We start from the raw sequence: 27121 nt of genomic DNA on the forward strand, positions 1-27121 counted from the left end.
CAATTTAGGGTTGCAACTGTTATTTTTTGTGATATTTGATCCTAAGTTGACATTTTTACTAGATAACTATGTTATTATTGTCGATGCTTGTACCAAACGATCTCACTGTAGTGTCAGCTACAAAATCAAAAAACAAATAAGTATATATCTTGATTTAAAAATAAGCGAAGTTCCAAAACTAGTAAATCAGCTTAATCTCATCGCCAAAGTTTTGACTTTACTAAATTAATAAATAAGGCTCGTGGTCAGCAAGAATCATTTGAAAATAGATTGAGAAGTACTATTGAGAATTACATCTACTAATAGCAGAGTTAGTTAATATTTCTTGTTAGTTGATGTTCATATTGTTAGTTAGCTGTTAGTTAGTTGTCACATTGTTAGTTAGTAGGCACATGGTTAGTTAGTTAGTTGGTTGATCACATGTTTTCTTCCTCTTTAATTAGTCTAGAATCTTCTAAATCACATGTATATAATGAAGGTGTAATGGATGAAATGAGATACAATTTTGGAATGAAATAGATTGAAATTCTTTTCTTCTTCTTCCTCTCTACAATGGCTGCTTCTCTACTGCATCAGTGAAGCCATTATAGCCATTGTAATGGTTAACTCACTGCATCAGTGAGTTCTTATTATGGTATCAGAGCTGGGTTAGATTCCCTCGGTTTTTTTTTGTATCTGCGAGATCTGTGTTTAATCCTAAATCTTCATCCAAGTTTATTGGCTTGCCATGACAGAAGTCACAGCTCAAGCAACTAGCACTAGAATTGATATGAACAGTGTATTCTATGTGTATCCTTCAGATAATCCAGGAACACCACTCGTTCCAGCTCAATTTGATGGAGTTGGATACAGATCATGGAGAAGAGGCATCCTACGAGCTTTGTCTATGAAGAACAAGTCAGTGTTTATCGATGGAAGCTGTGTGAAGCCAGCTGAAAACTCACCACAAGCTCGTCAATGGCAAAGATGTGATGATATGGTAACTTCATGGATATTGAATTCTCTCACCAAGGAGATTGCAGACAGTGTTGAATATGTCAACAACTCGTGTGAACTTTGGAAGGAGCTGGAAGACAGATATGACCAGACAAATGGTGCAAAACTATATCAAATTCAAAAGGAAATTGATGATTTAACACAGGGAACATTAGATATCACTGTCTATTACACAAAATTGAAAAAGCTGTGGGAAGAATTAAACACTTTGAACACTAAGAGCGTATATACATGTACATGTATCTGTGGTGCCAAGGATAGTATGCACAAGTCAGAACAAGATAGACGATTGATACAATTCCTCATAGGATTGAATGAAGTTTACACTGTGATCAGAGGTAACATACTCATGATGAGTCCTCTTCCTTCTACTGCACAGGCTTTCTCACTATTAATTCAAGAGGAAAAGCAAAGAGAATATAGACCTACCAGTCGCACACCTATGGAGTCGATATCACTAAATGCAAATGCTGGCAGAGGATCACAAGGTGGTAGAGGACATAGAACAAATTTCTCAAGTAGTAGTGAATTGAATAACAATGGTAATAGAAGTGTTTTGATCTGTGATTTCTGTAAGAAGCAAGGTCATATCAAGGAGAAGTGTTATAAGCTACATGGATATCCTCCAAAGAGTAATGTTCCTAATAATAGAACAAACAATACACAACAGTTCAATGCACAACAATTCAGGCAGAACAATAGTCAAAATTTCAGAGGAAGAAGGATTGTGGCAAATGCACATGGAGAAGAATGTTCACAAGAAAACAGTAATTCAAATGTTGTTATTACACAAGAACAATATGGCCATATTATGAAGTTGTTACAACAGCTCCAAATTGATAGCTCAGGAGAGGATTCTAAGAACAATGCTGAATCTAACAAGTCTGCAGGTACAATACTTTGCACTTCTTCAATTGAGTTTGGTAATACTTCATGCAAGTGTTCTAGATCAAGCATTGACTTATGGATTATTGACTCGGGAGCTTCAAACCATATGACATATAATAGATCTTCATTGACAAACATTCAAACATTACCTTATCCTATACTTGTTTCACTTCCAAATGGATACAAAGTCAAAGTGACAGAGTTTAGTGATGTACATATTGCACCTAAAATGATTTTGAACAAAGTATTACATGTTCCTTCTTTCAAACATAATCTCATTTTAGTCCAGTCCTTAGTCTCTTCAATGCAGTGTATGATTTCTTTTACTGATACAACCTGTCTATTACAGGACCCTTCAGTGAAGAGGCCTCAGGCAATTGGTAGTAGCAGGGATGGCATTTACTACATGTGTGGAAGATGCTTGAAAAATGCTACTCAGACCACTGATCTTGTTTGTAGTTGTCTACCTCATGTATGTAGGAGTATTTCTTTTCTAAGTTCAGCTTGTAATAAATCATTTGTGGAAGAATCTAGAAAACTTCCTGTGATATCTGTTTGCTCATCTACTGAAAATACAAGTGTGTTGAATAATTGTACATCTCTTGAATCTCTTAAGGATGATGTGGATTTGTTGTGGCATAACAGACTTGGCCATGTACCCTTTGTAAAAATGAAAACCATACCTACCATTCCAGTTAAGTTTTCTAATAGACAGCCATTCACTTGCACCATATGTTCTATGGCAAGGCAAACCAGACTACCATTCACCCATAGTACAACTCATTCTAAGAATATATTTGACCTTCTTCACATTGATCTATGGGGTCCTTACCATGTTCCTACATATGACAACTGCAGATATTTCATCACTCTTGTAGATGACTATAGTAGAGCTACCTGAACATATTTGTTGAGCACCAAAAGTAATGCCATACAGATTCTCCAAACCTTTATTAATATGATAGAAAATCAGTTCCAAACGACTGTAAAGTGTATTAGATCAGACAATGGGCTAGAATTCAACAACAATGAAACACTTAAGTTTTTCCAAGCCAAAGGCATTACACATCAGAGAAGCTGCCTTTACACTCCACAGCAGAATAGCATAGTGGAGAGAAAACACAGATACTTGCTTGAAACTGCTAGAGCACTTCTTTTCCAATCCAAGTTACCAACTAAGTACTGGGGTGATTGCATTCTTACATCTACATACCTCATTAACAGACTTCCATCCACTTTTCTTCAAAATAAATGTCCTTATGAGATGTTATATAAGGAAAAACCAAAGTATAGTCAACTAAGATCCTTTGGATGTCTATGTTATCCCACATTGCCTAGAGTTCACAGAGACAAGCTGGAACCAAGAACCACCCCCCATATCTTTATAGGATATCCACCTGGAATCAAAGGATACAAGGTAATGAGTCTTGTCACAAAGAAAATACAAACCTCTAGAGATGTAATTTTTCATGAAGGCATATTCCCTTTTTCTTTCTCTTCAGAAAATAGTAATTTTCCTTCTATTGCAAAGACTTACTCTACTGATTTTTCTGAACCCTATGATACATTGCCAAATAATCATTTAGATGTAATTGATGATCATCCAACTCTGTCTCTTTATCCTCAGCCTATACATTCACCACCTACACAAACTACACCAATCCCACATATACCACAGAGAAAATCCACTAGAGAAACTAAGATACCTTGTCATTTAAAGGACTGTGTCTTGTCACTTCCCAACCTAAAGAACAACTCTGTTGCCAATACCATTCCCAATACCAACCAAAGTAGCCTGATATCTAATGCATTACTCAGTAAACACACTAGTCCTGATGTCATTGTTTCTCAAAGTCAAGTCTTGGTTGAAAATATTTGCTGTGATAGTGAACCATACTCCTATGAAGAGGCAGCATTAAGTCCTGCATGGCAAAAGGCAATGGAACAAGAATTTGATGCTTTACATACAAACAGAACTTGGGATTTGCTTAAACTACCTATGAATAAACAAGCTATTGGCTGTAAATGGGTATACAAAGTGAAACATAAAGCTGATGGCAGCATTGAGAGATTCAAGGCTAGATTGGTAGTTAAGGGATGCACACAAAAGGCTGGAATAGACTACACAGAAACATATTCACCTGTTGTCAAGATGACCACTGTGAGAACATTGATGGCATGTGCTGTGAAGAAAGGCTGGAAAATGTTTCAACTTGATGTCAATAATGCATTTCTGCATGGTGATTTAAATGAAGAGGTGTATATGACAATACCTCAAGGTCTTGATATGGGTGAGTCAGGCTTAGTTTGCAAGCTTAAAAAGTCCTTATATGGGCTTAAACAAGCTAGCAGACAGTGGTATGCTAAGTTGACTGAGGCATTATCTCTTAGGGGATATACACATTCACACTATGATTACTCCTTGTTTTACAAGAAGTCCAATTCAATGGTAGTGTTTGTGGCAGTTTATGTTGATGATATAGTCTTAACAGGCACAGATTCCACTGAGATCACTCAACTAAAGTTATACCTTGATAAGACATTCAAGATTAAAGACCTTGGTAGGCTTCATTATTTTTTAGGTATGGAGATACTTGACACTGCAGGAGGGGTTCTTATCTCACAAAGGAAGTTTGCACTAGATTTACTGAAGGAGTATGATTGTTTCAGATACACAGCTTTATCATCACCCCTTGATCCAAATGTTAAGCTGAAAGCCAAGGAAGGAAGTCCACTACCTGATCCTACCTATTACAGGAAGCTTGTGGGAAAGCTAAACTTTCTTACTAATACCAGAATGGATATTTCTTTCAGTGTTCAACAACTGAGCCAGTTCATGCAAGATCCCAGAATTCCTCATTTACAAGCAGTCTTCCACTTGCTCAGGTATATAAAACAGGATCCTACCCTGGGAATCTACTTATCAAAGGATCCTAATTGTGTTATGAAGGCATACTGTGATTCAGATTGGGCTACATGTCCAGATTCCAGGAAATCAGTAAGTGGATTCTTGGTATTACTTGGAGATAGTCCTATCAGCTGGAAATCCAAGAAGCAGGAAACTATATCACTATCATCTGCAGAGGCTGAGTACAGGTCACTCAGGAAGGTGGTAGGTGAGTTGGTGTGGTTACACAGGCTGATCAATGAGTTAACAATACCTCACACTTCTCTCATAGTTGTATATTGCGACAGTCAAGCTGCTATACACATAGCACATAACCCTGTGTTCCATGAAAGAACCAAACATATTGAAGTTGATTGCCATTTCGTACACAACAAACTGCAGGAAGGGCTCATTTCAATTCAACATGTAACCACAAATGAACAATTGGCAGACATTTTTACTAAGTCTCTAACTGGCATTAAACATGCTGCAATTCTGAACAAGTTGGCTGTAAAGTCCTTACCTCCAACTTGAGGAGGGGTATTGAGAATTACATCTACTAATAGCAGAGTTAGTTAATATTTCTTGTTAGTTGATGTTCATATTGTTAGTTAGCTGTTAGTTAGTTGTCACATTGTTAGTTAGTAGGCACATGGTTAGTTAGTTAGTTGGTTGATCACATGTTTTCTTCCTCTTTAATTAGTCTAGAATCTTCCAAATCACATGTATATAATGAAGGTGTAATGGATGAAATGAGATACAATTTTGGAATGAAATAAATTGAAATTCTTTTCTTCTTCTTCCTCTCTACAATGACTGCTTCTCTACTGCATCAGTGAAGCCATTGTAATGGTTAACTCACTGCATCAGTGAGTTCTTATTAAGTACTTTTTCAAATCCTTTTTGGCAAATTTTTGTCTAGGGCAAAGGATAAAAATTACATATTTTTGATGAAAAATTGTCATTTGTCCCTTATAATTTATAATTACAGAAATATTTTAAACTGATACGATAATATAAGCGTTGATACATTAATCTGATGCGCGAGATACATTAATCGTTAAGTAAGATACATTATATTTTATACATGATATACTAATCTGATATACATTTTATACATAATACACTAATTTTGATGCGTGAGATACATTTTGATTCACTGATGCATTAATTTTATGCTCGAAAATGAGAGATTTTGGGAATTTATAAAATGACTAGGGGATAATGGTAATAAGAGAAGTTAAAGGTGGGATTTCTGTCATTTTTCATAAAATGTATTTAGTTTTTGGGAGATTTTGAAAACCAAATCCTGGAATATGTTAAAAATCTATTTTTCGTAGTTGTCGATTACTTTTCAAATTTTAAAGGTACCCTTTTTATATTGTAATTATACAAAAGCCCGTGATCCAAACTAATTCCTTATCAACCCTAATTTATATTGTTGTTGTTTTTGTTGTTTTGTACTTATTGATTGATCTTCGACTAATTGTAATGTCTAGTAATTATACAACACTTTGTTACAGTTATGTATGTTGTATATACATCGTATAACAGTGTGAAGCAAGTGTACAGTACATTATACATTGTAATAATATAATGTTGTGAGAGTTTTGATGGTGCTTGAAGATGGATATAAATAGAATTATACAAGGATATACATGGATATACACCATGGTGTATGTGAATGTACGTAGCATTTTTAACCAAACTAAGTCATTATATAAAACAATTTACCAAAGTGATACATTTTTCTAAAATTTACAAAACTAGTATAAACGTATTTCATGGTAAAGTTTTAGGGTATATTTTATTTTTTAAAAACTAACAGCATTAGGTTGATATACGTCACTGTAAGTAACGTTTTCCTCCTAAAACGTTATTTTCAGTAACGTTTTACTCCTAAAATGTTACTATGAGTAACATTTTAGGAGTAAAACGTTACTATGAGTAACGTATATCAATCTGACGCCATCAACTTTTAAAAAATAAAATATATCCTAAAACGTTACTGTGGAATACGTTTATACTAGTTTTGTAAAATTTTAGAAAAATATATTATTTTGATGAATGACTTTATATAATGGCTTAGTTTGGTTAAAACCTCATATTGTAGTGTTATCCATTTACATGTGCGTGTGAATAAAGATTCAACAGTGTGTGTATGACAAAGTGGCTTAATTATAAATTACAAAGTGGCTTAATTATAAATTCAAAAAGACGATAAACACACACAAAATGAACTTTAATAGCAAGTTGAATGGGTGAAAATGATATATGCACTTATCACATTTAGAGTTTATCATAATTTATGGTGCATTCAAAAAATAACATCGAAACATTTAGATACAATAAGAAAAGTTAGAGATGAGTTTCAACTAGGTTTAAATTTTAAGTAAAAACAGAAAACAGTATAATCATATTTCACTAAATTATCTTAAATATATTTGTACTTTTAAAATAATATTAATGAGACCATATATTTATACAATGGACTTCTGAACATATATTAGTTTATTATGTAATCGAAATGTATGTTTCTTTCCATTGACTCATCCAAACTAAGATCGAAAAAAATTATCTTAAAAAAGTTATTAATTATCGAGTATTAATTTAGTAAGATTTTACTGTATATAAGTTTTAGGTAATCTGATGTAGCAACATTGAGTTTTGAGTCCAGTCCTAGTTCATGTATTCGTCAAGTTGTAATTTGACTGAATCTAGTACCTAATCAAATTGTTTGATTAAATAATATATTTGTGTTAAGAAATTTAATAAATGTATATTAATTTTTACTTTAAAACTCAACTAATTAATACTTGATATTAAAATTTTGAATCCACAGCTAAACCCTTCTCTCCTTCAAATAAAATTGTAAAATTAGTTATTTCAAATTGAAAAGTATATGATTTTTTTCTTTTTAATAGACTAATTAATTGTGCAATATAAAATGGAATAAATAGAATATATTTTTGAGTTTAATTAATGATTAATGTAGCAGAGCTATTATAATGACATGCTAAGCAGCCAAATTTTGCGAGCCTAATAAATAATTAGCTTTATGGACTACCTCATAGATTTGATTGAGACTGGGAGAATAGTGAAATCCATTTATGGATACAAAAAGAAAATTCAACAACCATAAATAAATGTATTTTTCAACTTTTAAGACAAATTTATCTCTAATTAAAAATGGGGAAAAAGAAATTATATTGGAACCATTGATTAATGTAAGCTAAAAGTAAGAATTCAAATTATTTTCAAACGGTGCAACTCTTCGGAATGAGAACTTGTTAATTAGTATGGGAGTGTTACACTTTTTTAAAAAATCTTTCGACGGGCTCAACTCAGAAGGCATTAAATGATGACCGATTTCAAATTATTTATGTCGATGATCACCTTTCAAATCAACTAATCCTTTCCCGAAGAACAAGTGTTACAGCCTTTAACATTAAAGAAATTGTTCCTCTTGATATTGCTCAATTCATGGATCTAATAAACATGGATAAATTAGTAAATAATATCTTATATTACTTCATTCGTTTTTATTTATATGTCACCATTTTAAATTTCACGCTTCTTAAAAAATTAGGTAAATTTATCATTTTATCTTTATTTAGTGATCTCTTGACGTCAAGTTTTCAAAAACTGAACATAAATTAATTAATTCATTTTGACTAATTAAATTGACCAATGAACATGAATGAATGAATCAATTATATTTTTCTATATTGATCAAATTCATACTTTCAAGATTAATAACTCTCAAGGATAAATTATAAAAAATAGTGTTATTTATTTTGTTGATTTTGTGAAACTAACAAGTATTAAAAGCATTTATTTTTAGTAAAACCAGCTAAGTAAATATGTGACCTACATATATTATTATGACAAATGCATACTTATCATGAAGAAATTTTCTACAAGGCTTTTAATTTAGTTGTTAGCACTCACATCAAGCTTTTTTTAGCAGACTTATTAATGAACCATTAAGGAGTTGGTCCACAACCTTCAAATATTAATAGACTTGTGGTTTGTAACTTTTTCTTTCTTCCTTTTTTATCCACTCAATATTAGATAAAACGTATTAAAATTTGATTAAATTTAAATTTATCGCAAAACAGTTTGATTTAATAAATATAACTTTGTATTTAGTAGAACTCGAACCAAATATATTTTATTAAGGATGAATAAGTACAGACAAACAAATAAAGTTTCAAAGTATGCAAGCTTATAGGTTATGAACCTCAATTTGTGAAATAAATCATAAGTATTCCAAACCAAAGAAAATCAAATTGTGTTTATAAAGTTGTTTAGTTCCCAAAGATGGTTAAAAAATTAAGATTCTTAGTTTGAATTTCTACTGATGGCTAATATTATTTATTTTTAGATCAAAAGATTTCAAATATTTATTAACTTTGAGACGAAAAATAGGAGAGAGAGAGACACAAGAAGTTATAAATGTGAAACATATATTATTTATTAGTATAGTAAAGTATGATTATACAACAAGACAAAAAGTATAAGACAAACACAACATACTTTGTATTATTACATATAATACATAAAAACAACCCAAATTTTTAGAAGACAATTAAACATATGTCATCTAATTATTTTCTAGTTCTTAGGGACCCAAACAATGTGATCTTGTGGAAGGAAATGACAAACAGGGACGGATCCAGGTGTAACCTTAAGAACTTTAAAAGCCAAATGTTTTGGGTTCCATTGTGATGTGTCTTTGTGACAAACAGCCACAGCCTTAACTTTTGTTCCATCAACACCAACTAATGATACCATGTATGACTCTGTTGTTTCTGTTTTGTGACAATAAAATACTGCATAGGCATAGTTTTGTTTGTGACAAACTACTGATTTGTCATTGTTGTTTCCCATTTTCTTGGCTCCTAGGATTGTGTATTTTTGCATTTCTGTGTTTTCTTTTTGTGTCTCTGTTGATAATGGTTGCACTTTGTTTCCTAACTTTGATGTGGTGAAATCAATCATGGATTCTAATGAAGTTGCACAATACTTCTCCTCTCCTTTAATACCTGCGGAAATTTTTTTTTTAAACTCCGTGTCAAATCACCAGATTAAAATTGTTTTCTTAATCTATTAACTTTTGTATCAAGTTAATATAAAAAAAAAAAATTGAAACAAAGAGAAATTTTTTGTGTATATATTTTAATTTCATTAGTAATAGAGTGATAATATTCCATAGTAAGTTAAATTGCACTTACTATATCCTAGTAAAATCATGATTGGTTTGCAAAAACTAATATTTTTTTAAAAAAATTAATCTAGTAGTACTATATAATGATGCATTTAATTGAATCTCGACACTGTAAATACTAATCCCTCAATCTCTATTTAGTTGTCCACTTTAGAAAAGACATACATATTAACATAATAATAATTAACATGGTGAAGTTATAATTTTATCCTTATTAAATATAATTTTAAAAAAAATGAATTAAAACACAGAAATATTCAAAAAGTTTAAATGAGAGTATAATAGAATTTTTTTTTGTTCTTTCTTGATTTGTCAAAATGAACAAATAAATAGGGACATCTAAAAAAGGAAATATGGACAAATAAATAGGGACAGAGAGAGTATTTATCTCAAATTACCTACTTACCTTTTTTTTTAAAGAAAGAATGATTCTTATTTTTTTTTTTGGATTTTTTCTATGTTTGAAGCTTCAACTAAATTTAAATTTGAATTTTATTCTGCAAAACTCACTCGAGGGTGACGCTCCCAACATGATTTTTTCCATACGCAGAGCTCAAACTCTGGTTAAGGATGAAGTACTCCTAGTGATGCACCATACTTAATAAAAAGATTTTAAAAGTGTATCTCTTTTTTCTCATATCTCGTGTCAAAGTCAAACAACATCACATAAATTGAAGCGGGAAAGAGTATACCTGGCTCTTCACATTCTCTTACTGTCTTCTTCATAATCTGACCTTCTTCACTATCCTCATCCACTGAAAACTTGTGAAGTATCTCCGGCATCTTCTCTGAGCTAAACGGAATCGAATCCGCCTCTTGACGGGGCAAAAACGAAGCTCCATTGCCATTTTCCACAAACTTCAACTTCATGTTACTTCCCTCATGCAAATCTTTTTCCAGGAAAAATAACGCCACGTTAGGGTTATCGTTAAGTTGATCGTCTTTCGCCGCGTAATTGTAAACAAACGGTGAGGGTCCAGGGTGAACACCCACGGAGACTGGTGGTTTTCCATGGTGGCCGGGGGTTGTAACACCAACTCCTCCTTTACCAACGCCTACGTGGGTCCCACCTGGAGTGTCCACGTTAACGCCGCCGCCTTTATTGCCTCCAACGTTCACGTTTGTTCCACCGGAGTGGTGGCGGCCCTTGTCGACTCCGACGTTTACTCCACCTTTGCCTACATCTACTGAAGTGCTTTTGTCTTCCGTAAGTCCTACACAAACAATAATTATATTCACTAGTTAAATATATATATATATATATATTATAAAAAAAATATTTATCGACTATTCTTTTTTGATACGTAAAAAAATTTGTTATTATAGATAGGAATAGTATAAAGAATCTTTATAATCATACAATAATTGTTTATAACATAGATTTTATGATGTACAATATTTTTATGTAACAATAAGAGCTTCTTTGTTATTGCTAGGTTAAAATCGCTTTTGTTTATGGTAAAACTATTTTTTAAATAGAAGTATGAAATAATTTTCTGTTGTTGGAAAGGAATTGACAAATATGAGAGAAAAGGGTAAGTAATTATTTCATATCAGCGTATATAAGTTAAATTATGTTGTAAAAGCACCTTATGATGGAAAAATATTAATTTGAAAATTATTAATTCTAATTATTAGATAGACTAATTTATAATTACCAGAAGGCTGGAGAGATTCTTTGATTGCCTTAGGTATTGGAGTATTAGGCAGCTTAGTATTCCAATAGGTAACAGGAAGAGCTGCATGACTTGCCACTAGTGCCAACTAAAATATGAACCAAAAAAAAATTGAAAAAATTAGCTTCTTTAAAAATGATTTACATAAATAAAATAGTGTAATTATAAAATAATTAGTACTTACTGAAAGATATGTAAGGATGTGAAGAAACTTCAACTCCATGGTTGGACTTAATTGAGCAAAGAAAGTGAATTCTAATTGTGAGAGTATATAGATTGTATTGCTAATAAATTATAAATAAAAGTTGAGATGGAAAAATATGGATATTTGGAGCACTATTTATAAGCCAAAAAAAAATATTATGGCTTATGTGTATTATTATTTATGACTACATTAGTACTCCAAAAAAAATAGAGTAAAAGAGTGAGAAAAGCAACACTTCACCTATCTTAATTAATTAATTTACTTCCATCTGTTTTTTTGCCATCTGCCTTCCAGAGCATTCAATGCACTTTGACATAATGTGCTCGGAATCGATATGAATAGTGATGGGATAGTTAGAATTCATCTATTTTTATTTAGAACTTTTAATATTTTCGAATGTTAAGAATAGATCTTTTCTTAGTTAGAAGCGATATCAATAGAAGCAAACTCTATAATACGTGAATTTGAATATAATCAAACCGTAATAAAAATACCGAAAACGAAAAGATAATTTTGTAAGTATGTAAGAGTTGTTCCCATCAGAAGGTTGGGAGCTTGGAGGTTGTTTGGTACTTGATATAGTACGTACCCCAGTTTGTGACATCCATTCATCATGCACATGTGTACAGGTTCAAATAATATTAATTAATTGATGTATCATATTTTTTTTAGTTCAAAAATATTTTAATTATGTACTTTTAGTGATATGATTTATACTATGATTTATTTTAAATTATAAATGTTACATATTTTCTTCTTTTTCTTTATTTTTAAAAAATTAAATTTCGTATTCACTCAAATAATCACATAAATTAGAATAATTACAGGAATACTATTTAATTTAAATGAAGTTTTGTATACGCATATATATGACTGATATTTTAGGATTTTTTCAGCATCGTTGGATTCATTAGCTTTAAAAGATGAGAGAAAAAACTTTTTATTAATACATATGCTCCTAGAGGAAGTTAAGGTTAAGCACATTGAAGAATTATTTTAGGGAAGAATGTTTAATAAAAATTGATTAGCATATTAACAAAATACAAATTAACATGTTAACAAACCGATTAGGTATTCCCTCTCTTTTAATTTACTTGATTCGTATATTTTAGTTTATATTGTATGTGGATACTTTATAATCTTGTATGATATTCAATATAAAAAATTTAAAGATTGTTTAAAATAAAAACATAGAATTTTTTGTATAATATGGTATACCATATGTATATAGTTGTATACCAAAATAAGTTTTGTTTGTAGGTAAGTTTCGACTATATTTTTAGGAAAAATGTACAAGTATTTCCTCAATCTATGCTCGAAATTCCAGAGACACACTTATACTATACTAAGGTTTTTTTTACCCCTCAACTTATTTTATAAGTGATTCTCTACCCCTTTTCGATCTACGTGGCATTAGATTGAAAAAAAAAGTCAATCAACGTTGGACCCATGCAATAGTGCCACATAGGCCAAAATTAGAAAATTATTAATAAAATAAGTTCAGGGGTAATAGGACCTTAGTATAGTATAAGTGTGTCTCTGAGACTTCGAGCATACATTGAGTAATTGTGCATTATCCCATATTTTTATAATGTAAATCATGTAATTATACGTTTATGCATTTTTTTCTTTTTGAAATGCCATTACATTTTTTATTAAAAGATTTCAAATTTAAGAATAAAATTGATAGCTATGAAACATTTATCCTCTTACATATGATAAAATTTTACATTAGTGAGACTTCAATATATATAACTTATAACAAAATTGGTATGAAATAGTAACTTATTAATTCAAATTAAATATTATAGTCATAGGTTATTTTATTTGTAATTTACAGTAAATATCTCATTTTTTTGACATCTGATTCGGCATACAATTAACCATTCAGTACACAAATGTATAAAATGTGTTTGTATTTGTATAAAATGACTAGAAAAATATGTATACAAATACAAATACATATATTTTCGCCATATGCACTTATAATTATACAAATACAGATCTTATTATTCAAATAACAAATTTATACAGAACTGAATAATTTATATAAAATTAAATATATCTAGCAAAATTATACTTATCAAAAACTTCGTAACAAACATAAAAATTTGCTGAAAAATACAATTATACGAATTATGATTATAACATATATAAATATAATTTTTATATTTCCTATATTATGAAAATTGCTCTTTAAAAAAAAATTCACCTTACTCCTATTAATGTAGTACTGCCACCCATTACCTGAATTAAAGGGGTAAGGATGGGTAGGTACTTCTATTATATTTCACTAAATTAGTCAAAATTTATAGTTTAAAAATAAACTAACAACCACCAAAATTTATTAGGGCTTTAGAGGGATGTTGTTAAATGTTGCTACATTCCCTTTATCCTTTTCTACACAATATTAAATATAAATACAAATAAAATAAAACTTATGTCTCGTATCAATCCATTAATAAAACCGACTCAAGGTTTTATTAACGTAAACTATCAAATAATTTAAATACAAACAAAAAGATATGTGTCACGCTCACGACGATATATGGATGGAAGGTGGGATTTTCCGATTTAGTTTTTAGTTGTGGTGTTAGAGTCAAATGGACTTACGTAAAAGGTTTCAATAACTTAGTTTTGTATATATTTTCGAATAATATAAATTGTTTTATGACGTAACTAGTCATGTAAATCTTGTTATCTGATGAGTAATAATATATGTATTTACTTGATATTCCATACGTATAAAATAATTTATGGATTCTGGAAGAATTTATAATTTAAAAAATCTCAAACCAATTGTTGCTTTAATATTAATGCTATAAAAACTATTTTTTTCCTCACCGACTAGCCAAACAATATTAATGTATTACCTACTTTGTGTATTCATTATCATAAAAAAATAATTTTTATTAGTAATCAATATACGTATTAATAGAAAAGAGTGTTAAAATAATGACATAATACATAAATATGCCTTTTAATTTGGTTTCAAATCATATTTATATCCTTCAATTTTGGGTATGCACAAGTAGACACTTAAACTTGTATAAAGTTGAACACATAGACACACATGTCATTCTACATATCATTTTTCGTCCTACGTGGTGTCCTAAGTATATATTGTCATGTAGGACTCATGTGTTTATTTATTTAAAAAAAGTTGGATAGTTAAAGTGCCTGTTTTGTTCATTATGAAAGTTGGAGGTCAAAGTTAAAATTTAAAGCCAAGTTTAGGGTTCAATATATGTATTATGCCTAAAATAATTGATGATGATGATTATTTTTTTTAGTATATCGCTAAAGATTTTAATGACATTTATATTAAAAATGTTAGTTGTTGCTAAAAATATATATTTGATAATAATTAAGTTATTAGTGTTAAGTAATTCTCGCTAATAATTACTTTTTAATATAACGATTGTATATTCACATTTACAATTTTGGATTCATTTTTTATTTATTTTTAGATAAAAAATAGTTTCACATCAATTGTGTGAGCACATAATAATTTTTTCCAAGGTGCTTATCTAGGTTTGGATAGTTGATGAAGAGATAAGTATAATGACTATACCCTTAGCCTATTTTAAGTATAGAAATGTTTCTTGTCCATATATATGGTGCTAAGATGCTATATACTTACATATGTTTTTTTATATATGTGTGTGTTTATTGAGGGACAAATCTATAATATAATGTTTATGTGCCTCTTATGAAAAATCTTGAAGACTATAGTTTATGACATTGATGTCATAATTGATAGTGTTATTATATACTAGTTGCAAGGAGTTGGGGGTTAGTTTAATGCTTGATGTTATAAAGTTGGTCAATTGGTTGAAAATAAAGTTTGAAATTAATTAATATTGTAACAAATTACCTCTATTATTTTGAACATCAACATTCAACACTTAAAAGTAACAAATTACCGATATTATTTTGAACATTATGATATATATATCGCTCTATCTGTCTCAATATATTTAATATCTTTCAAATTTATTACTATTTCAATTCATGCGAGTTACTTTTTTTTTAATCCGTCAAAAAGAATGATACATTTCTATATTAAGTAACAATTAAACTATAAAATGTCTATTTCACCCTTAAAAAAATAATTTACACTTCCACAAATTTCTATCATACAATAAATTTTAAAAGTATTTCTTTCTTAAACTCCGTATCGAGTCAAACTATCTTACATAAAATGGGACAGAGGGAGTAATTTAATTGGGAATGCGGAAATAAAATCTTTAAACTTTTTAGAAATAAATTTGTATCTAAATTGAGATTGAAGGGCATCTCCCTCTCTCTCTCTCTTTTCGATGTTTGTTATCCATATTAAAGCATGATTAATTTAAATTTACACCTCATACACTCTTGATCACGACATCTCTCGTCTTTTTTTTGTTTTCCATTTGATATCTGATTCGCGTTGTATAAGACTCCAATCGAAGGAAAACACTCCATACAAAAAGAAAATCACACTGAAGGGGTATCTCCTCCTTCATGTCATTTTATGTTTGTTAGTTAAGACACAACTACAAAAACTATTTCATTAAATTAAATTTTCTTAGCTCTATTGAAAATAAAACGAACTCACACACAAGTTTTGACTTTTTGAACCAAAAAAAGTCATATGAGATGGGCCCATTAGTGGTCTGGGCCTGAGCTTTCTCATTCAAGTTTTGACATCTTTGTGGGCCCAAAATGAAGCCTGCTCCAGTAATTAAAGGGCTGCTAATAGTGAATTGTGATTATGACTTAAACTGGTTAACCCCAAAATTCAAATGGGAATCAGTTGCTTTAAAGCCTCAGAACTTTATTAACTTCCCCAACCTATTTAAAGCATGTCAAAAATCTTGATTGAGTGTACAATTGATTTACTATAGGGAGTGGTTAAGATGGGTTTCGGATGGTGATGTGATATTATTTTATTGCGTTTATTTGTTACTATCACGTGAGATTGAATGTTCATCTTGGACAACCAAAAATAGGAAGAGTATATTTGAATCATTTAGGTATTTAATGAGTGTTAGGGACAAAAATAATGAGATTTTATTTATTTTCGTAGTGATCGAATCAGCTTGCATGCACTACGATAGGTAATTTTGTTTATCAAAGATAAGAAAAAACCAACTAGTGTTTTTGAGGAATTAAACCTGAGATTTCATAGTGCGACATCATTGACTAAACCACACTCATCATTGTGAGAATCTAGATTAACAAAACTCCTCATAAAAAAGGTGTGATACATGGGAGCAACATAGAGATTGTTGATGGGTTTAGGGAATGTGTCACATAATATTCTAGTATAAGAAAGCTTCTAATGTCCCAACACTTGTGTTTTACTTGGAACCTAAATATTGTTTGGCTTTAAAAGTCAATTGTATAAGGAGTTTTATTTAGGTAATAAAGACTAATCTAGAAGTACATGTGTATCTTCCACAAAGTCCAATCTAAAGTTGTCCTTTGGTCCAAGGAAATGACTATTATTGGTGATTTTATGTTTTAGATTTATGATGTCCTTGTTTGAATCCTAATTATTATTTTGTCAATTAAGTAGAGCATAATATGTTAGGTAAAGAGGTTGTCAAAGAGACTTTTGTTTACTCATAAGTTCTTTTAATTTGAATTTGGGTTATACGATATTTTTAATTTTCTAATTTAAATATGAAATCTCTAATTAATGATAAAAGAATTTCACTCGTATTATCAAATTGTGATGTTTCTAGAAAATACAAAAACATTGCATCTAAAAGGTAGACAACTAATTGTAACCCTTGCTCGAATTATCAAGTTGGGTGATGTTTCTAGAAAATAAAAAAAACATTGCATCTAAAAGGTAGACAACTAATTATAACCCTCGCTCATATTATCAAATTGTGATGTTTCTAAAAAATATAAAAACATTGTATTTAAAAGATAAGCAACTAATTATAACCCTAGTCTAGTTGTTACTTTCTTTCATAGATACAAATGTGCCTTTCTAGACCCCTTGATAGGATCCATAGAGATAGAAATTCCTTTATTAAACTTTGACACATTTTATTAAATGCACACCACAAGTATGAGAAGTCTTAATCACCCTTCAAACATGGATTATTGGCACTATTTACCCTCTAAACTATGAGAAGCCTTTAACTACCATCTCAAACATAGAGTTTTGAAACTATTTACCTGTAATATGACACATGTTACAAAAAAATCACATTATTAGCCGTTCTAAAAAAGAATGATACGAATAAAAAAAAAGTTTCAAACCGACAAGGCTAGGCTATATAGCCCATCGTATATTCGTACTGGGCTAGACCCATAAAGGACTAGGCTAGGCCGAACATTTTAAGATCCAAATTCCATGTGGACTAGGCCCAGGTAAATTAGTTGATATCTTATTTATCATATTTAGTTATTAGTTAAGTCGAAATCAATGAAGAAACTAAAACCACGAACTCGCAAAAAATATAGTATTCCTATAAAAAGACCGGACATTCTATATTGACAGCTCTGTGTAAAACTAAATGGGCCATCGGCCTTAGCCCGTTAAAAGTTGGGCCAATCAATATATACTAAGTGGGCTAATAAGCTTCCCACTACTCAATATTTTGAAGCCCATTAAGGCAACAACAGGTCACTTCACACCAAATATTTCAAGCAATTCCCTGCGCTTTATCATAATAATTATAATCGCGCTAAAGATATAGTTTTTGTCAATAGTGTCCAAATTTTAAGTGTATATATCGTTTAAATCAGTATAAATATTATAAAATTAGTATAACATTATTTGTTGGCAGCCTAACACGCATGATACATGAAGATTAAATGGCCCATGCGATTGAGTGTTGAGTTATTTACCTAAAAGACGAGATCAATTCTCGCTTAATTCACTCTTCTTTTCTTTTTGTTATTTACTGGTGCACTTATATTCTAGAAATTTTAAAAAACCTCATACATTAAAATTCCGATTTAACCTTTGAAACTACTTTTACTTTGCGCTATAAACATGTTCCATTTTCTTTTGACAAAGGGAGGTATGCAAGTACTTCTATGTGCATATATATATATATATATATATATTGCAAGTCATACAATGAATTATTAGTACACAACAATTGAAAAATGGATAACCGGTGCCAATTTTGCGATTTTATATTGATCTAATTAGTCATATTATTATAAGGATGATACTATTATTAAATATATACATATATAATATATATATATATATATATATATAACACATTATATTAAATTTAAAATCTACCTTCTACCTGATAAATTAAATAAAAATTATAAATAATCACAGTTGCGGGGATAGCTCAGTTGGGAGAGCGTCAGACTGAAGATCTGAAGGTCACGTGTTCGATCCACGTTCACCGCATTTAATGTTCTTTTTAATAAAATCATTTTATGTTCAATCTAAAATTTATATATTTATTTAACTTAAATTTCAATATTTTATAAAATAATTTTATGTTCAGTCTAAAATTTATGTATTTATTTAGCTTAAAGTTTAATATTTATATTTATATATTTATTTAATTTAAAGTTTAATATTTTTTGTATTCTTATAAAATAATTTTATGTTCAATCTAAAATTTATGTATTTATTCAACTTCAAGTTTAATATTTATTGGATTCGAATGAATCATGAATCTATTATCGAATTATCAAAGGTTGTGTAATGGAAGAGCCGCTCTGTCCCTTAACTAGAGCTTTAGGATTTGAGTTTTGAATAATAAAATTATTTTTATTAGAAAGTTTTACACGATGCATATTCGAATTAGTCTAAGATGTAAAAAAAAGATTGTATTGCCGAAGGCTAGATGTGCCTATGGTCCTTCAATTATGGACTTTAATCACTCTCTTAGATTAAAAACAAATTAGTAAAAAAGAAAAACCTACAGTAATAATTAGAGACAAGAGAAGATTACAGTCAATGCCAGCTAATTTTTGTCATTAGACTCTAAAAAGGAAAATTCTTATAGCTTAAAAAAGTTTACTTCTTTACTTATGGATTATTAAAGAATTAGAAATATTCAACACAAAATAGTTTAACTCATGCATGGGGCGGTTAGTGTTAATCATGTTAGGTCTAGTGAGAGTCTAGTTTAATTATTTCTAATTTTGATAAAGTATTAAGCAAACTTATCTTTGACCTTTTACCCTATCAAGATGGAACTTTCCATAATGATGGGGATTAGTCAAAGAGATTAATAAGTCTATGTTGGACTTCTAATGGTAAAAATAATATATTTTGTCTCTAATTCTTTTTTTTTTTTCATATAGTTTGCCTTTGTTCATAAGCAAAAGGTATCTTTAATTAGGACTTAGTATGTTCCATTGGATACTCCAATAATTCATATTTATTGATACTATATTTTTTCACTCTGTTCTACATTAATTGTCATGTTTTATTTTTTTAAAGCAATTCGATTAAATTTTAGAGCTGAATTTTATTAGATTATTTAATATATTAAAATATAGCTAGGAAAATTGCAATTCTTTTCATACAATGTGATTAAAAAATTTCATATTTTAAAATTACAGTTATAGTTAATTTTGTTTGATATTTGAAAAATTAAACACGATAAATATTTTAAAATAGAGAGCGGGTAAGTAAATTTAATCGAATTATTATTCATTTTGCACTAGCAATTACTACTCCCTCAATTTCTTTTTTACTTTGATCCTGCTAAAAGAATTCTTGTTTTTTTTCAATTTTATTTGTCAATTTTAGAAAATCAAGAAAGTTATAATTCTATTTTTCCACATTCTTAGTATCAAATAATTACTTAGAGTCAGAGTTAAGGTGTTGAAGCATTACAAATAAAATACATTTTTAACTATTACTATTTTAAAAAAAAGTGTACCAAATACAACAAAAGCATTTTTAATATGAAATGCTTCTAATATAACATTTTCAAGGCCTATAATTAGACATAGTCAAAGTATCTTTTAACAGAAAAATACCCTGATAAGTTAAATAAGAGAGGCATGAAAAGCCAAAAATAACACTCCGTCCATTTAAAATAAAAAGACCTAATTTAACTTGAAACAGAGTTTAAGAAAAGAAATAGAAAATTTTAATCTTGTGATTTTTAAACATATCACATGAAAAGTTAAAGTTAACGTATTGCCATAAAAAAGAAAGAGATCATTTTTTATGAGACAGACTAAAACAAAAATAGAGCCATTATCTTTTAAATGAAAGAAATACATGGCAGATTGATTATTTTTTAAAAAAATTATAATAAAAATTACCTTACAATAAGGAGACACAAAGTAGAGATAAGGATTCATTTTTAGGGTATTTTTATAGGTAATAAAGTGGACATCGCCTTGATAAAGAATATTATAGCTTACGGTAAAAAAAAAAAAGAATTACTCAAAATTAGAAAATTTAATTACCAAGAAAGTGAGACAAGTAATGGGGGCTTCACCTTTCAAAGAAATGGGTCAAAAAGAAACATTATAATCTTAAGATGGCACACGTGGAAAGAAAATTATCAATACTAATTCTTTTTTAATATTTATAAACATTCAATATTTTTATTTTACTTATAACCAATATATTATAATTTACATATATAATAAAATTTTAAAAATCGCTGAAATGGTATCTTGTGACATCAGTTGAGACAAGGTATACGCTAGTTATATGGTGAATTTAGAGACAAAAAAGGACATCGAACTCAATTCTTTTTTAAAAACTAAATATTTTATGTATATATTTTAAAATTTTTATATAATATTATATTTTGACACGCATACCATAAGAACTCTAACTGATCCACATGATTAAATAAACTTTTGACTTTGAAAAATAAGAATCAATTTTCATTTAATACATTCTTTTCGATGCATCCATATTCGAATTAATTCCTACGTAATACATTTTCTTTAATGCATCAATATTTAAAAAATTCTACGTTCGCCTCCGCGCTAGGTAGCCATATATTACACATAAAATTTGAAGGGTACAAACAAGGAAGAGAGGAAGATTCTTTAGGGGATAAACATTAGTGGTTTTGAAGCATCATTTGCTTCATCGTAGAATATCTCCACTACATAATTCTATAATTTAAACAATATTCAGAAAAAACATTAATATAGTATTTTTAGTTACGCTCTCAATTACAATTAAAAATATATTCACAGTATTTAGGTCAAACTATTAGATTGTAAATGTATAACACATTTTTTTATTACTTAGCTAGAACAAACTTATACCTCATCAAATTAATTAACCGCGATAAACTGTACGTATTAATTTTGATATATAAACTATACTAAGTATTTAATTTATTATTTAATAGACTCATACAACCTTGAGTTGATACTGGTTCATTCTATATATATATATATATATTTTTAAACTTATCGCTTTAGTTAAATTAATAATTTTACTAAAAAATAATTGTTATTTTAAAAAATTTCAAATCTGACGTAGCAAAATAATTTATGCCGTATATATCCTAAAAAGCCTTACCTATCTGCAGAAAGCATAATGATTAATGCTATAAATATATAAAAAAGGAAAAAAGGATCAGAAGATTATGTCCAACCTAAATTGATAAGGAGATATATATGGATACATATCGATTTTTTAAATCGATAATTAAACTTTAGTCAGTATTTTAAGACTAATAAAATCTAATAGCTTTTCAATATAGAAATATTATATTTAAAATTTTGGAAATAATACCCTTTGAAAATTGGAATTTGTTATAAATTTACATAGATCTCATTAGTTTAGAAGTTAATTATGTAGTTACATTCTAACTTGTAATATTACGCAAACGATCAGATTTTAATGTATTCAGATATATATATTCTGTGATACATGATATCAAAATAAAGTATAATTTATTCTAAATACATTATATCTTAATAATTCGTATGTATGTAAACTATATAACAAGTCTCGTTCTCCTCATTCACCTCTTTCCTATCTCGCGACACAACTAAACTATTTTTTAAGTAAATCAATAAATGTATAAATATTAACAGGCGATCCAAAAATTGATATTCAGAGCTAAATTTTACACACACAATGATTCTGGACAGCTATAGTCATTACTTAAAAGAGAAAAATTATAGCCGTCAGTCTAGGGATTGTGTGCTGGCTGTCTCCTAACTAGGAAAAAAGGCCACCATGCACTTTTGAAAAAAAAAATACTTATCTTCTGTTTGTAAGCGAAATGAGTATTTTAATTTCAGGCCAAATATATAAACACATCTTTAAATTTGTTGAGTTTTTTTCCTTAGATACCTTAACTATGTCATTTTTTTATTAATCATTGAACCATACATAATTTGTTCCTTTAAAATATTGTTGGTTGATTTTGATCGACTTTTCTATTATAAATGTCTTCAATTGTGTTCGAATTGTAATAATTTTGATTAAATGAATGTAAGACAAACCGTGTTATTCTCATTTATTTTCTAATATGTTCAAATGACTTACGTAAAACACAATTATTCTCGAACATTTTCACTATCAATTGGACTAATGAATTGTGGAACAACATATGTATCCTCTATCAATACCCCTCAGAAATCTGGTTCCACATCAGACAACGGTGTTTAATTAAACGGAATAAATTAAGAGGGTTCAATGATTCAATAGGAAAATGACGTAGTTGAGGTACCTTAGGGAAAAAAACCCAACAAGTTTAGGAATCTGCTCATGTATTTGGCCTTAATTTTATGAGTTTTAAATTCTATAATTATTGAATTTTGAACTTAATATTTAATATATTATTTAAATAAAAGTTATTGAATTGAACTGAACTTGTATTCAGACTTCTAGCTCCGCGGTCGGGGAAAAAAAAGTAAATTTGACTTGATTCTATCTCCAGCTTCCAGGGGGGTTAGTGAGTGAGATAGAATTATGTTTAAAGTTAGAAAGTGTTATATTTGTGACCATCAAAAATGATCTTTTTATGCACTTTGGAATCTATGGAGAAGCATGTGCATATCCAAGAATGATTCACAATATGCTATACTATCATGTTAATCTCAAAGTGGCGGTCCTTGAGAGAGAGAGAGATGTTAAAGTTATACATAAACTAATAAGATAACTAATAATGTTATTTTATCGGTCTGAACAGAATTTGAAGTTTATGAATACCGATCAACAAGTTATTGAATTCGTAATTCAATTTAATGTTATTTATTATATTTGTGTCTGTGTACGACAATGAAGACTATTTTTTTTTTAATTTTTGTTGTATATATGTTTATTTATTTTTTTTCACTTTGGGAGTAGGACATATATTATATGAGTGCTCTAGTGCTGACATTTTTTCATTGTCTATCTCTATCAAATGTATATTTTTAATTTCCCATGCCACAATGGTACTTAAGAAAAGTCATTCTCATACATGCAATTGCATGCATTGTACTTTTACCCTTTATATGCATGCATAGAAACCTCACCCTCCACTCTCCTCTCTCAAAGATAGTGGAAAAAATATCGTGTATAAAGTAAACAACTTTGGTTATTAAATTTTTTATCTTAATTATTTGGCAAAATAATACCTAAACCCTCTCTAAACTTGACACGACTTATTATTTAGTTACACGTCTAAATTTCTTAAATCCTTTTTTATTTGGTATGAATATTAGTTACATACCTAAAAAAATATTATGATGATAGCGCCATATTAGCGTCCAGTGGGAAGGATAATTGAAACTCCTGATAGTTTAAGTATGCAACTCAACTTTGTATTTTTGAAATTTATGTGTATTTTGGTTTACGTTCACTTGTACAGAGGGTTAACTACACTTATAAAGCTAAATAGACTCTTTTCGCTTTCTTTTCGATGTCTACCTAAGAACATGTACTAATGTTTTGGACAGAAGATGTTCGTCATTTGTGGCAAATAGACTCACGGTATGGACTAATGCATGTTCTTACTTGACCTTATTGGCCTATGAATTAAGCTTTTGCATCAAATTATGTAAAAGAAAAAGAACTACTAAAACTAATTAAAGAATTAGGGGAAAATGGCCCCATTTGATTTAGGTATGATGATATCTATGGGGTGGGAAGTAAACGTATTTTTAGTTGATATATATGATGGCAATTGATCACGCCTAAGATGTTAAAGTGAAATAGAACTTTTCAAAAATGGAGATTAATTTAATTCATTATTAGAAAATTCAGATTTAGGAGTTTTTTTTAAAAAAACATACAACACACTATTTTGTATTCATTTACAATAACTGGACAGTTTTTGTATTTATAAATTGTGCAAAAGTCAAGTGTTTCTTAAACTATATATTGACTTTCTATATTTTAGATTAAATTAATAAGTCAGCCTTCTTGAGTTTTAAACAAAGTAAAATAACTAATTTTAAAATTAATATAGTAGTTTTTAAAAAATCATTTTATTGCTATTTTATCAATTTGAAGTCATTTTGGACGCATTACTAGTATGATTTGTCCCTTTTTTTCAGATGTTTATTTTACTCTATTAAAGTCAAGAAGTGTAACTAATTAATTTATCGCAATTTTGTGTTGAAATAATTTTAATTTGGTCACATTCTAATACCAAAGCAACTCTCTTTATTGTTTCAATTACAAAAATCTCATCAATTTGGATATAAATTACATCCTATTCGAAAAATCTTATAAATTACAATAACCTCAGATTTTTTAGCATTCATAAATACATTGAGTTATATTTTATGACATGTTCGTGAACAAAGTAATGTTATTTGTTCAATCTTTTATTGTTTAATAAGTTACTCCCTCCGTTTCAAAAAGAATGATTCCTATTATCTTTTTAGTTTGTTTAAAAAAGAATGACCCTTTTCCTTTTTTTTGCAACACTTTAACTTTAACTTTCCATGTGGCATGTTACAACAAGATTTAAGGACATTTTGGTACTTTTTACATAATTTTATTTTTGAATCACAAGATTAAAAAGTCTTTTTTCTTTTCTTAAATTTCGTTCCAAGTCAAACTAGATCATCCTTTTTTATACGGAGAGAATAGTTGATCATACACTTTTGATCTCTCGATATCTCCTAATACAATGACCTTAAAATTGTTCCAAGAAAACCTCAATTCCTCAAGTTTTGATTCCTACAAATTAAATTAGAAATTTTATGATCATCATGCGTTTTCACTATAAATCTTTTCTTCATGATCAATCCATAATTAAATGTTTTAGTTTTGAATTTCATGTTTTCAATGTTAATCATGAACCTTATTTTCATGACTCTGAATTATCTTTTCATATGCATGTCTTGGATTATTAGATTTTCATGATAATGATACTTTTAGATAAAATATCTATAAGTACATTTTAGTTATCATGATTTATAAGCTACTTAATATGATTAGATTATTACTTAATCTAGTCAAAGACATGTTTTTTGTTGGGAGTAATGTTTACCACTGAGCGGATTGGAGATGAAGGATTTCAATCAGCAATCCTGAATTGTTAATAGCAAAGTTTAAGTCTCATAACTATTACATGCCACTGTAGGTTCATGTAGCTCCAGCGACACATCAGATTAGTGGATCCACATAGTTATCAGGTCTCTTTACCTTCACAAGAATTGCACATCTTTTTTTGATGTGTGGCAGTACATTGAACTTCAAGTAGTAGCTCACATGACTTATATTTGTTTTTGTATCTCCTAAAGTTAATTTTTCAGTTATTCCACGAGCATGTACCTATCCATCTCATTTTAGCGTATCTCAATTTCATGTTATTTTAGTTGATCATTGTTGCCACGATGCAAAAGTCGAGGTCATAATTGTACACACTTCAAAAATTATTTGTAAGTCAAAAGAAATACATATATGAAACTCCCGAAGAGGAGTCGTGCAACAAGCAATAGAAAACAAGGAATATTTCAAAATCCAGTAACACAAGTATAAAGAGCATATAATACATTTCTAGAATCTAAAATACATCTCAAGTTTGCGAAAGGAAAATTTAAAACTTTAGATGATAGATGAAAACATATGGCAATCCAGAAAGCGGGATCTCATCACAACTCCGAGAGAGAGAACTCTGTTGGATCCAATCAAACACTACGAGGATGACGACCATGACTAGGATCTACATTTAAGGGATAACAAAATTAAGGGGTGAGTACAATCTACATGTACTTAATAGATTAGACCAATTGAGTATAAGCAACTAAAAGAAATAAACAATGAACACTTCCACTTACATGCAAAAATGTCCCATTTCGACAGCGGTGTACAAATTTAT

General features: G+C 29.3%; 2 protein-coding genes and 1 non-coding gene across 3 annotated transcripts; 2 read left to right on the top strand and 1 right to left on the bottom strand.

Annotated features, from left to right (window-relative positions):
* Positions 1-516: 516 nt before the first annotated feature.
* On the top strand, positions 517-2432 carry LOC138337679 (uncharacterized). Its single transcript, XM_069287917.1, has 2 exons — positions 517-1886; positions 2234-2432. The coding sequence occupies exons 1-2, from the start codon at positions 728-730 to the stop codon at positions 2266-2268; spliced, it is 1194 nt and encodes a 397-aa protein (XP_069144018.1). The 5' UTR covers positions 517-727; the 3' UTR covers positions 2269-2432.
* Positions 2433-9226: 6794 nt separating this feature from the next.
* Positions 9227-11989, bottom strand: LOC100736441 (BURP domain-containing protein). Its single transcript, NM_001247592.2, has 4 exons — positions 11862-11989; positions 11660-11765; positions 10694-11215; positions 9227-9819 (listed from the first exon to the last, which is right to left on the bottom strand). The coding sequence occupies exons 1-4, from the start codon at positions 11898-11900 to the stop codon at positions 9389-9391; spliced, it is 1098 nt and encodes a 365-aa protein (NP_001234521.1). The 5' UTR covers positions 11901-11989; the 3' UTR covers positions 9227-9388.
* Positions 11990-19187: 7198 nt separating this feature from the next.
* Positions 19188-19260, top strand: TRNAF-GAA (transfer RNA phenylalanine (anticodon GAA)). The gene has a single exon. It is a non-coding gene; the product is annotated as a tRNA-Phe (tRNA).
* The last annotated feature ends 7861 nt before the right edge of the window (positions 19261-27121 follow it).

This window comes from Solanum lycopersicum, chromosome 8 (genome assembly GCF_036512215.1).
Source record: "Solanum lycopersicum chromosome 8, SLM_r2.1".
NCBI lineage: Eukaryota > Viridiplantae > Streptophyta > Magnoliopsida > Solanales > Solanaceae > Solanum > Solanum lycopersicum.